At 35.3% G+C, this 14,247-nt stretch overlaps 1 protein-coding gene and 1 pseudogene across 6 annotated transcripts in view; one reads left to right on the forward strand and one right to left on the reverse strand.

Annotated features, from left to right (window-relative positions):
- Positions 1-14,247, reverse strand: part of PUM2 (pumilio RNA binding family member 2) — an 89,575-nt gene that overhangs the window by 34,642 nt on the left and 40,686 nt on the right. For all 6 annotated transcript variants that reach the window (XM_037151815.2, XM_037151814.2, XM_037151813.2 and 3 more), the window contains 3 exons: positions 12,720-12,845; positions 9,712-9,854; positions 7,758-7,887 (listed from right to left, as the gene is read on the reverse strand). In XM_037151815.2, the coding sequence (XP_037007710.2) occupies positions 7,758-7,887; positions 9,712-9,854; positions 12,720-12,845 (399 nt within the window). The remainder of the gene's footprint in view (positions 1-7,757; positions 7,888-9,711; positions 9,855-12,719; positions 12,846-14,247) is intronic.
- LOC119053920 (charged multivesicular body protein 2b-like) lies at positions 311-1,374 on the forward strand (annotated as a pseudogene).

A 14,247-nucleotide genomic window follows, 5' to 3' on the forward strand; every position in this document is an offset into this window, starting at 1 on the left:
TTCTCTTTCACGCACAGCAACACACTATTTCACTATCCATAATTATCACTTGGTTTACATTATATAAACATTTTTGTATGGTTCATCCAAGTGGTTGTACACACAAAGATCTTCCTAGTCTCCATTTCCTTTATTGTATAATAAAGCACTTCACTGGATGGACACCAAAATGCATCTATTCATTCAACGTTTACACTGCTACCCGCTGTCAACAGCACTGCTACATTTTTGTACATGTATCCTGGAGTGTTATGTGCACTTACTTCTCTAACACATGTATCTATAATAGTTGACTCCTGAGTCATAGAGCATGCATATATTTTTCAGCTTTGGTAAATAATGCCAAGCTACTTCCCAAGTGGTTGTGCAAATTTACACTCTTACTACCTTGGTATTAAGAGTTCCCACTGCTCCACGATTTTACTTCCCCAGCCCAAACACCCCAAGGGCCTGTCCTTTCCTATTCATGCACTGGACTGGGCCACCTGGGCACATCCCTGACCAATGTGTCCTTCTTCAAGAAGAAAACTGTGAATGATGTAATAAAGGAACAGAATCAAGAGTTACAAATGAGGTACACAGAGGGCTGTAAGCAGAGATGAGGCAGCCTTAGAAAAACAAGACAAACAGCTGGAATCAGAAATTAAGAAAATTGGCTAAAATTGGTAGTAAGCTTGCAGAGTTCTAGACAAACAGCTCATACAACTATGGACACAAAAAACAAGTTTTTAAAAAGGCTTTATTAATTTTTAGAGCAAGGGGAAGAGAAGGAGAGAAATATCAATATGTAGTTGCCTCTCACATGCTCTGTACTGGGGACCTGGCTCGCAATACAGGCATGTGCCCTGACTGGGAATCAAACTGGTGACCCTTTGCTTCACAGGCCTGTGCTCAATCCACTGATCTACACCAGCCAGGGCAGAAAACAAGAACGTCTACTGCTGGTTCAAAAGTCACTAGAATGTCCACACAAACACACATGATGAGCTCCCAGACAAAGATGACTGACACAATGTCTACCACAGTAAAGGCAATGCAGGCAGTCGACAAGATGAATCCTCAAGACATTACAAACAATGCAGAACTTCCAGAAGGAAAACATGAGCATGGACATGACTGAAGAAATTACCAATGGCATATCTGATGACATCTTTGGTAGCTCTGATGAAAGCCAAGATACTGTGAATCAAGTTCTTGATGAAACCGATACTGAAATCTTTGGAAATATGGCCAAAGCTCAGCCAGCTGCCTGAAGTTTACTGTCTGACTCTACTTCAAAGGCTACAATCTCCGATAAATGACTAACAACAACTCAAAGAGTTAGGAGTGGACTACTCAAAAAACCTTAATATTTTGCATATTATAATTATCTAGTTATAATGATAAAACAGGCATATTGCCAATTCCTTTTACAAAACACATTTTGCAAAAAAAAAAAGACAATCGTGAGTGAACAGGTGTTTCCTAACCCATGGCTATTTTGACTCTCTTGCCAAAGAATAAAAATGATGCAAAGAAGATCAGCTTGGATTTTAATGAAAACTATTTAGGAGTGATGATGTGTAAAAAAAGTTGATTACATTTTTGTATGGCCTAGTGTAGTTTATGTTCTAAATCCTTTCACACTTAATACAAAAATCTTATTATCAACACCACTAGGCACCAACCTAAAGAATCTTGTAAAAACATTACAAGTAAATCATTAATTCTGGATCTGTAGCTTGTCCTTTTGTAAGTGATATGTATTAAGACCATAAGTGATTTAATTGCCAAATTATTTTTAGATGATCAAAATGAAGAGTACTATTTAAACATGTCTTAAACAAAAACTGTTATGACCTTTTCTTTGCTCCCCCCAACTTGGGAGAACACTGTAGTTGGTAAGTTTATCATCTTTCAAAACGTGACTGGCACCTGCCTTAAACAGCACAGAGAGACGAAAACATCGATTTGCTGTTCGACTTATTTACGCGTTCAGTGGTTGCTCTTTAAGTGCCCTGATGACGGATCAATCCTGAACCTTTGTATATCAGGATGATAGTCTAACCAACTCAGCTACCCAGACAGGGCTTTCCTGGACACATCTTTAAATTATTTTAACTGGAAAAAAAAAATTACATTTTAAATTAGAATTGAAGTCTCTTCTTTTCTGCTCTTAAATGTGAATTGAATATATTAACAAAACCAGGCACTGAATTAATAACATTTTGTAGTACTAAAATGAGATATATTTTAGTTTTTCTTCCAAGAAATAAATAAGATTTGTTCCATGTGAATTATAATTCCTGTTTAATTCGAACTCTATTAATATGAATACTTAACTCTCTAAATTGAAACCATCATTCTCAATTAAGTAACACTACTATGACAATACTCTAGCTAAATGTTAAATAAATGTTAGCCCTTTTTTCTCTTGGTAAATAAACGCAACTGTCAGAAATCACTGCCTAAATGTGTGTTAATGTCTCAGTATTTATTTTTCAAGGTAAAATTGCTTTGGTATTTAATGTAAGTTATAAAAAATAAGAAAAAATAAAGTGGCCGGTTATAGAAAGAGAATTTAGAATTAGGTTAATTTTGAAAAAATGATGCTGTAATAGAAAAACCCTGGAGGAGGTGACATAGGTGCAGCCTGGTTAATTTGGGATGATGGGCATTCTGGACAAACACTGGACAATATCCGTACATTTTAGAACTAGTGCACACGGGGCACACGGCTCAGGAGTTTACAACCTCTGATCCACTTTATAATGTTCAAAGGTAAGGTTCCATCATTACTAGTATTAAATACAGTTACCCTGAACATTGCTGACTCAAAAGATTTTACTGGATTACGGAATGCTAACCCAGAATTTGTTTTGATTCTTGGATGTACAGAGTAATGCCAACTAACTTTATTTACTTCCTTGTCTACATGTGGGGGCTTTTGTTTTTAAAATGTTTAAAAAATTCCAATGAAGATTTAGAGCTCTTATGCTTTTATCTTAAAAAACAAAACAAAACAAAACAAAAAAAACCCGGCCAACCTGGAACACTCGCAGAACTGTGGTTTTGATTTTCTATCCCTTTAATAAGGAGGCTGAGCATCTGTTCATATGCTACTTAAGCATTTTGATTTTCTCAAGAAAGGCCTATTCAACTCACCCATTGTCCTATTGGGCTAACTTTGCTTAACAATTTATAAATCTTAAAAAAAAATTTTAATTCATTTCTAGAAAGAAGGGAAGGGATGGAAACAAGAGGGATAGAAACATCCATCGGTTGCTTCTCCCACACCCCAGGCACACTCCCTGACCTGGAGGAATTAAACCTAAGACCTCTTTCAGTTTGTAGGACAGTGCCCAATCCACTGGGCCATACCAGTCAGGACCAATTTATAACTCTTTAAGTAGGAGGCATCCAACTCTTTCGGTTCCTTTTTTCTTAAATTTACTGTTTATGCCATCACAGTCATTTCCACTCTCTCTCCTCTTCCCCACCTCCACCCAGTCCCACCCTCTGTCCTCCCTATATCAATCCCCTATCACTGTCTGGTCAATGGGTCATACATAAATGTTCTTTGGTTCATTCCTTCAGCATCTTTCATCCAGCCCCCCCAACCCTGGCCTGTAATGCAAAAGTATTTTGTTCTATTTCTAGCCTTATCTTCAATCCCCTGTATAGGGACCTCTGAGATAATAGGGTTAAATTTATTATTGCCTGTAACAGAATTTTCCATATTATCTTTTAATATCTTGAAGAGTCCTCTTTTCATGTTTGACACATGGGTCTAAAATCCAAATGGAACTGATTATTGAACACATGTTAGAGCAGGGGTTCAATTTCATTCTTTTTACCTACCTACCTACCTACCTACCTACCTACCTACCAACCAACCAACCAACCAACCAACCAACCAATCGACAAGTAGGTGAGAATCAGTGTGTGGAGGGACCACCTCAGTTATACATGAGTTTTTGACTGGGAAGGTGGTTAGGCCTCTAACCTCTGCATTGAGTCAACTAGCTGTGTTTCATCTTATTGATAAAACTAGTCACCACCCCATCCACCTCTGTACTGTTTTCTTTGTTATTAATTATAATGGTATCTGTCTACTTCTTTTGAGATTTCTCTTTTGGGGGCTCTATTCTGTTGCATTGGTCTGTGTCTCTATGTAATAATTTAACTGCAGTTTTAGAGTAAATCTTATTCTAAAGTAAATCAGAACAGAGAAAGTCCTACTTATTTTTTCTTTAAGAGTGTTTTGGCTATTTTGATGCTTTGTGTTTTTATTAAATTTTAGTATGAGCTGTCAAAATACTAGCTGTTAGAAGTTTTGACTGGGAATGTATTGAAAACACAAGTTAATATGGAAAGAACTGACATGTTCAAAATACTGAGTTGTCCAATGGTATGTTTATTTAGGTGTCCCCTAATGTCTAAACAAAGCTGGTCCCCATAGAAATTGTGCACACTTTTTGTTATTTATTCTTAGGTATATGCTACTGCTGCTGTAAGTAACTATCTTTAAAATCTTTCATTTTCAAACATGTTGTTGTTGTTTAACAAAAGATTTAATCAATCTTTTATATCTGAAAACCTTACTGAAACATATTAATTTTAATATTTACCTGGAGATCACTGATAAAAAGCAATGAGACAAGCGGGAAAGGCAGGAGAGTAAAATATCATACAAGTGACAGCAGAGGTGAGCTGCAGAGAGCTGGACACAGTCATTTTGGTAAAATACAACAAAGAATTGAAAAAAACAAGGATAAAAGAGAGGTCATACTTTGCAATCGTCACTGAGTTAATAGAGTGTACAAGAATCATGGAGGCAAGGCTTAAAAGAAGTGGGGGGTAGAATGTAAATTTTGACAAGTACCACAGTCCAAGAGAGTACTGCAACAGAGAGAGAGAAAGCTTTTTAGCATGAAGAGGCAGATGAATTAGCACAGTGGTTGTAGCGAAGGAGATGGCAGAGGGGAAAAAGACCGAAGGAAGAACAACAGACGGCACGCAGGATCATGCAGAACGATTAAACATCTATAATCAACATCATACAAGGATCAGGGATCTAGTAGGTAAGGGCTAAAGAAGGATAAAAAGTACGAAAGTTAACGGAGACAAAAAAAAACCCTTTAACTTTCTCAATAGCTCTTTTATTAGCTATTAAGCTTTATAGCTATATTACAATTTGAATAACAAAGTGAGAATTATTTCATCATAGTCCTGGGTAGAAGTAAAGATACTAGACAAAAGTTTTAGAGTGAGGGAACCATGTGACCAGTCAACAAGTCACTTGGGCACACAAACACTAACTCTAGAAGACTCCTTTAATGAATATAAATTTTATATTTATACCTGTTAAGGGACTAAATATTGTGGCTCAGAAGGTTAAATAAAATAATGTTTTTCCCTAAAGTTGTACCTGTTTTTCATTTTATCATCACTCTAAAGATGCAGTCAATTCTTTCTAGACAAATATAGTATAAAAGGTAGTTTAGGGTTTCTTTTAGGGTTACCAACATGAGTTCGCTGTTGAACAAAACAAAAAAGCAATAAAGAGCTCTCTCATAGAATGAAAGGAAGTAAATATAAACAAAAATTTTTTTAGAGGAACAAGTATAAAGGCCACAGGGACAATAACTAAGGGGGATGGGAATGGGAGGGAGGTGGGGAGCAAGGGGTGGGTGGGCTGGGATGGGAAAAACAGACAGGAAACTGTACTTGAAAAATAACTAAATAAAAAAAATTTTTTGATCACTCCTTGGCCTTTCAGCTAAGATCAAGTGTAGTATTTGTTATCAGTTAAAAAAATTTTTTTGAGAAGATCAAAGTTGATAAAATAGCAAAAAAAACCTTGATGTATTTAGTAAATAAGATAATGTGGTCCTAGTTGGTGTGGCTCAGTGGATTGAGTACACCAGCCTACTAATGGAAGGGTTGCCAGTTTGATTCCCAGTCAGATGGCACAGGGTTGTGGTCAAGGTCCCCAGTAGGGGGCAAGCGAGATGCAGCCACACACTGATGTGTCTCTCCACCTTTCTCCTTCCCACCCACTCTCTCTAAAAAACAAAAAAAAACCCCAAAACAAAAACGTGTGTATATATGTGTGTGTATGTATTTTCATATATGTACCTATAGATATATTCAGGAAAGTGTGCTAAATATGAAAAAATGGAACAAAGGTATTTAAAAGAAATGAGTAATAGGTCCAACACTATGAGCCTAAAAAGCTTAGTTATAGGCAGCAGAAAATAACACAGGCTAGAAGTACTCTCTTCAATCAAGGTCCTACTTAGAATCAATTAAGCAGGACTGTTGTACACCATAACTTGTCTCCCCTTTCTACCTACAGCAAAACCCCAAGAGAAACCCAGGTAGTCTTAGCAGTGGCTTTCATAAACTCTTAGCTCAGTTCTTTTTAGCCCTGTCTTCATGTCCCTGCATGTGCCTGCACCTTCAGCTTCACAGTCTATTTCTCAAAGGGCTGCTTTTGCCAAGGTATCTAATCCACAATGGTTCCAGAACAGTAGCTTCTGTGAAACAAGTGTATGCAGCTAAAAAAGGAGAAGAAAGAGAAAGCCCCCATTCTATTATCATTTGTACTTTGGGGAAAACAGTATTAACATCTTCTCTTTGTCCAGTGGCCAGGACAAGAGGATAAAGAAGACCTTAGAATTTCAGAGAGAACAGAATAAATGCAACAATCATAGAAATCCTCAAAACAAGACAGTGGTACTGAGCAGCACTTAAGGCATAAAAGAAACCCTCAATCATATGAGTTGGGGTTTTTCCCAATACATTAAGCACATTTCCTTAATGATCTGAATACAAAATTTACATTACAATTAAATGGAGACTGAAACTCACCTTTCATTAATAGGTAATCTATAGTTGTAGGAGTACTACTCATATACTAAAAGTAAAAAAAAAAAATAGGATACCTAAAACAAAATGAGTCTTCAGGAGGGGAGTGAACAAAGGAGTAAAATAGAAAGTGATGTATTTACCTACAGATATTCAAATGTAGTCTTTAAATCTCACTTTAAAAACATAACAAATGGCCCTGGCTGGTGTTGGACAGTGGATTGAGCACAGGCCTCCAAACCAAACTAAAAACGTGACAAGTACTGCTTTAGTGGCTCAAAAATACCTTCCTCCTTCCATTATTATTCAAGCAGTAATTTTGTATCTAGTTTTATAAAAATCTCTTTAACAAAAAATTGTATTTTTATTGGCCCTTTCTAAAGTTGTGGCAATGGGCAGAAATTTAAATATTTTTCTTTATATTAGGCTTTCATTAGAAATTGCTGCTATTAGGTTATAAATCTCAATAGTTTAAAATACTATAAATGTGCTAAACAAGACTGAAAATGTTAAATACAAACTTCTTAATATTAACTGACTAGCCATTCTTATAAAGTAGAAATGGCATATGTTTTATCTTACATGCCAACTCTAACCAGTAGGTTTTATTTTTTGAAGAACTGCATTAAAAATTCTGGGCTACGTTCAGTTGGGCAGATGCTATAGTTTATTCCATAAAGAGAAAAAAAATGGCTGTGCTGAAAATTTTAATACATATTTTCCACTCTTGTCATTAAGTCTCATAAACAGTATTAAGTTCAACTCTTGGTATCCGAATTCTAAATAATTTTACTGCAAGGTAGGCAAGACTTTAAGATTTTTCTTGAGCTTTTTCACTCTGCTGTGTGACAATCTACATTTAATATTTTAAATCTATTCAAATCTCTACAATTAATCAACTATACCTGGCATGCCAGTAGCAAGACCCTGACCAAAAGCCAAAGTTGGATTTGCTGCTGCAAGTGATTCTGCTTGTTGCCCTTGTTGGCCCTGACTGGGAGTAAGAGGGCGCTGACCTGTTCCAGCACGAAGAACCTATAAAGGACAAATGATTTCCTTAAAAACAAAATTATAAAATAACAAATTTATCTCCGACAACTATTATATATTACTAATGGCCTTTGAATAGTCTTTGAACATATTTAACATGCAATGAAATGTTGATTTAGCATGAAATAATACAAAATAACATCAAAATACAATCACTGACTCTTGACAACTAGAACAATCTATTAAGCAACATGAAAGTTTTGGGGTTTCCAAAAAAATCATTTCTAGTATTTATGCTCTTTAACTTACAAAAAAAAAAAAAAGAAGAAGTGGAAGAAGAAAGATTTTAATGGGGGTGGAGGAGTGTATGGCAAAATCTTAGATGAAGACAAAAATTTTACTTAGGTTTTATTATTAAGGTTGAAAATGGAAACACAGGAAGCTTAAGGAAATAACGTATCATTATTCAGTTAGTCTGTTATGAGACTAAAGTAGAGTGAAAACTTCAAATTGAACCAAGTTTTCAGAATTCAGAAGCTTTAATAAAGGTGAAAGATGCTTTAAGGAGTAAAACCTTGGGGTGAATAAAAGAACAAAAGATTATACCACCACAAGGTGAAAACTTTTAAGGCTGGTCAAGTTTAACTACTTCGTTATACATCAGTGTTGCAGTGGTTATACACAAGTATAATATACATTAATTTCACAAAGACAAATATTTAAGTAATTCAGAGTAAGAGGAATTCATTGTAAGACCATCACATGTGATGTTTGTAAGTAAGCATGACATATAGGTGTATTATTCAAGTAGTGTGATATCTTTACGTTTGTCTAAAGACAACAAAAAATTAATAGATTAAAAGATAATTTATTAAAAAATGTTGTATCTACAAGGACTGAGCCAAAACAGCTCCAACAGAACATCACTATAGTACTCAACTGCAGGGTCCAGCAGAAGGCAGGCCTGCCTGAGTGCGGTTGGTGGGGCGGTAATGCAGTGTAATAATTTACAGTTTTAATTGGAACATGTCACATAAAATGTTGTATGGTATGCTTGAGTGTGATACTATTTGTGTTGGACGCTGTATATTAAAGGAAATTTAGAATAAAATTTATTCTAAAATTTAACTGCTAACTAAGTAACACTATACTTGTCATTAACTTGCTTCTTTGGTATAAATATACTGAATTTGACAGCCAGAAATCTGGTATTTATCAATAGTTTTTACATTTACCGGAATAGCTCTAGGAAAGTGGTTAAAATTTTTTAAAAATATTTGTGATAAACATTTTGTTTGAAGAAATTAAATGTAACCTATAAAGTACCCAGTAATAATCTTTTTTCTGGTCAGAAATATATTGTTAATATTTAAAATAGTAATTTAAACATCCGGAAGAAAACTAAAAAAAAAACCCCCAAAACCAAAAAAATACAATGAAGTGACAATTCCTTTGACAGGAACATTATTAGCAACTGAAAAGAAAATTTAAAAATTGCTAACAGACTTCAAAAGAAATGTAGAAATGGAATACAACCTAATCGTTAAATTCATCATTAATACAAAACAGAAAAAGAAAACAATCATATCATCGAGACTTGTGCACCAACTACATAGGAGTCTGCAAAAGTAGGTTCACAGTTGTTTGTAACTAGAAAAAGATGTGCAGGTTATGATTATTACAACAGCTTCATTAACTTAAAAGAATGCCATAATGTCACAGTAAACCTACTTTTGCCCACCCTGTTTATGCTATATATCACATACTAAAGAAAATAAAAGGAAAGAAATGACACAAGTCTTGACCACAAGGATCTCACACAATTTCAAAGACACTTCAGGTGTTAACTGAATGAAGGCAGGCCTATACCTGTTGCTGTCCAGGCTGAGCTTGAGATGCAGCTTGCTGATTTGCTGTGTTGTTTGCCGCAGCTGCAGCTTGTTGCTGAAATAAATTGGCTGGATACACCCCCCACGGAACACCATAATACTGAGGTGGAACCACTGCTGGACCTAAACCCCATACCCCATGCAAAAAAAAAAAAAAGGACAGTGCATAAGACTCAGAGCAGATGTCCTTAAAATCGTCTATCCACTCACACCCGCCATGCCCATTTGTTTTTCCTATTCTATTATGGAGAAAATCTCATTAAGGCACTGATTATTGAAAGAGAGTAAATACCGAGGCAGTGACCTTAACATGGAGATATGAAGCAAAACTTAAGAGAAAAATGAACTGACAGGGCTGTTAACTACCCAACACCTACTGAATGCCAGTTTATGGGTTTGATCCTGGCAAACACATTATATATTCAGAAGACATTAGACACCACAGGACAGTAAGATTCTCCATACTCAATTCACTTAATAAATAGTTCCTGATGACTGGAAGTATTTACAAAAAAAACTAAACACTCTTATCTTTTGATTTGCAACCTATAACATAAAACCAGGGAACATTCTGGTACCAAGCTTGCCACAACTACACCTGAATTGCAAACATTGAATTTAAAAATATTTTTCATATTTGAAATAGACTTAGTAACAATTCTCACAAGGCAACTGAAAATCACATGAAAACAGATGAAACATCAGGGTTTATGTGGTTAGCATAATGAACTAGTGAGTCAAGACAGGAAATAACTAGTTAATTATGAGCACAGAGGCACATAGACATAAGAAAGCAAACTAGGAAAAAGAGAATTGTTCTTGCTCTATTTTGCTTAATTCAAGACAATGTTTGATTCCTGGACAGTAACCAGCATCATGTATAATAAGCCCACCATTAAACTAATCAACAAGATGTCATGATTCCTGACTGACACAGCAAATATGTCCTGAAATCCCACTGATAATGGAATTTGATATACCTAGTTTGTAGGTTTTTAAAAGTCAAATTCTTGATTTAATTTTTGTTTTGGAAGAAAATAAAGCCCAGTATAAATTCAGTGATTCACAGAAATAAAATGCTTTAACAAGTTTAAAAATAAAATATATTTCTAAAGATAGTTTAACCACAATCTACAATAAGGACTGTTAGAAGAGTAAACAGGATTTATGAAGGAAGGCTACAATGTCAAACAAAACACGAGTCAGACATATGATAGCCAGAAGGCATTAATAACTATTAATAGCTTGTGGCTACTTCATAAAGTCAAATAGCCTGCACTGAGATGTGCTGAGTAAAAAAGTAAAAATATCCATTACTAATTTTAAAATATGGATTATACATTGAAATGATAATATTTTAGATGTTGGGCTTAACCAAACATCATTGAAATTTTTTTATTTCTATAACATGGCTAAAAGAAAAATTTTAATTACATTATCTGGCTTACATTGTATTTCTGCTAGATAGCACTGGTCTTAGAAGGCTGAAGTCCAGAATCACTAGCATGCTCATCTCAAAACTAAGGACCTCTTAAAGTTGCTTCTTTCAGTTGAATAGGTTAATAATTTCCTGTATGAATGATATACCAGCGCTTTACATGCTAACATCCAGTTAAATGGCACCAAAAAAGCTTACATGCTTATGGAATCACATGCAGATATGTATCAAAAACTACCAAATGTAACAGATTAGTTTCAGCCTGCAAAGTAAGATATTAAACAAGAATATAAAATTAACACTTTTCACTTCTTGAACTCCTGAGTATTAAAAAAAAGTCCCCAAACTCCTAGACAAAGATTATTCTATAGTTATGATAACAACCAACTACCAGAAGTAGTCTTAAAATTGTCTAACTGGTCTGTGACAACCCATTTCAGCAAGAGCCTGGAATGAAGAAAGCCACCTGACTGGCAGACTCACTCCGGTGTACACACTTCTGTGGCTGACATCACCCTGTTCCTGCCATGGTAACCAGTACAAACCATGCCTACCACGAACTCATTCCTGTCTTTGCGACTAACTCAGAACAAAACCACCTCCACTCAAAAACCCTACAGAATATCAGCAAATTGCTATGCTTAGGAAGACTGTGCCTGACCTGCACACAACTTTCCGATAAATACAGCTTCAGTTTAGAAAAAAAATGTTCCCAGCTTTACTGCAATACAATTGACACATCACACTGTATGGTTTTGGTGTGTATTTCAGTTTTTGAGTGGTGGTTTCAGTTTGACAGTTTTTAGTAAGTTCTTTCTAACTCCACCCCATCTTTTGTCCCTCAGCTCACTTGCACATTTTAACACTGCTAAATAAACTTTACTTTTACATATTCACACTCTCAAGATTGTAGAAGTGTTTTACCTTATACTCTCCCTAACCTGGATATTTATAACACCCCAGTTTTTTGTTTTTGTTTTTTTAATCCTCACCAGAAGACATGTTTACTGATTTCAGAGAGAGGGGAAGGGAGGAAGAGGGAGACAAACATTGATTTAAGAGAGAAACATCGATCACATGCCTCCCATAGGTGCCTTAACCTGAGACCAAACCTGCAATCCAGGCATGTGCCCTGACTGGGAATCGAACCCGTGACCTTTCGGTTTACGGGACGATGCTCCAACTACCTGAGCCACACCAGTCAGGGCACCTCAGTTTATTTTTTGAGAAATAACTGTACTTTGCATTGTCTCTGTGGATAATGGATTGGCAACAAGAATGAAGATTTGTTTGGCAATGTAAGATTTCTGAAACTATAAAACTAAAATGTAAACCAATTGTTGTATGTATAGGAGAAAAGTTATCAGACTTACATTTCTCCTGTAGCATTACACTAAAAAATAAACTAATTCTCTGGAAACTTCAGCTCATTCTGTGTAAATGTTTCAGTTGTTCCTAGGAACTTCAAATTGCCCAAATAGACCAAAATAAGGCATATACCAAGATTAAAACTAAATCCGTAATAAGCGACAAGGTGAACAATAGGTTACCTGCTAATGTTGCTGCTGCAGCCAATCCTGCTGCAGTGTACGGATCAGTCCCTGGAGGAGCAGCGCTAATAATATATGGATTTGGCACAAATGCAGCTGGAGCAAGGCCTGCTGAGAACACACCAGCTATATTTAAAAAGGGGAGAAATAATGAATGAAATGTAAAGTATGATTTTCTTCATTAGGTAAAACATTTCTACTCTGAATCTGAGGCGGAAGAGGACAATGTATATAATGGTTTAAATTCTTAGTGATCTTGGACATGTAACAACCTGACTATAAGATTCTTCTTTTATAAAATAGGTATACTTTATAGGATACCAAGTACAAAATGACTGTATAGTACCAGCACATAACAGGCATACAATAAATGTTTAGAACTAGAACTAGTATTGTTCAATAGCAGTTTTTCATCCCATACTTATTAAGCCATACTGAGCTAGGGATTAATGGCAAGGAAGACAGATATAATCTGCCCTGACAAATCCATCTAGTGAGAAAAACATACAAAAAATTGGCAATGAGAATACAGTATTAAATGGTATGGGCAGAGAAGAGGGGCATCTAACAAGCTTTGGAAGGGATAGGTAGGATGGAGTACAGTTGTAGTGTATAAAATAAAACTGGAGCTATAAAAAGAACAAGGATCAATAAAAACTTCCTGGATTTTATTCTGAAAGCAATAAGAAAACTACTAATCTTTAAGCAGAAGAGTAAATTGAAGCCCAGTTCTGAGAATATACAGCCATCAAGGATTCAGTAAAGGCTAAGACAGACTTGTAAAATATTCATTTGCAGTACTTATTACAGAGAAGAAACTACTGGTATTTGGTAATCAGTCTGTACATACACCTTTTGCCATAAGCTACTAAAATATTACTTTGAAAATGTGCTGCCAGAGTTGCCTCTTCTGGAAAGTAACTCAGAGAGGTAGAAGGTAAAGAAATAATGAAAAAGAACGTGTTTAAAGTTAAGGAACTATAAAAGGTTCAAGTTTAAAAGATACTTAAGAGAAGGGGCTATGGGTATAAAAGCAGAAAAAACTTACAGTAATTTTTTAAAAAGCATTCAAAACAAGCATGTACCCTGAAGATTCAGAATTTAATTCTAATTGTATTATAATGGCTTTCAAGTATTTTGACAGTGACCCTAATATTCATATTGACCTAGTGTCCATATAGACCACAATAATCTTAAAAAAGTATTTATCCTTATAAAGTTCCAATGCACTCCATTTTCTACTTAATTTTTCTCTTTATTAATGTCTGGAATCTATTTAATTTTATAAAATACTGGCGACAACCCACAACATTAATTTCATGCCCAGACACAACATGAACATTTCTGCTTTTAATGAAGGAAGTAAGACTTAAACAAAGGGTTCAATAAAAATCCTTTTATTATTTAAAATGCCATTTGCTAGTTACATTCTTAAACTATGCCCTAGGTCAAAGGTTTCAAGATTTTCCTCTGGTTTCTCTCTCATGAATTATCTTTATCACAAGAACGGCAAATGATGTATTGGTAT

Source organism: Artibeus jamaicensis, unplaced genomic scaffold (assembly GCF_021234435.1).
Source record: "Artibeus jamaicensis isolate MK-2021 breed Jamaican fruit bat unplaced genomic scaffold, CSHL_Jam_final contig_465, whole genome shotgun sequence".
NCBI lineage: Eukaryota > Metazoa > Chordata > Mammalia > Chiroptera > Phyllostomidae > Artibeus > Artibeus jamaicensis.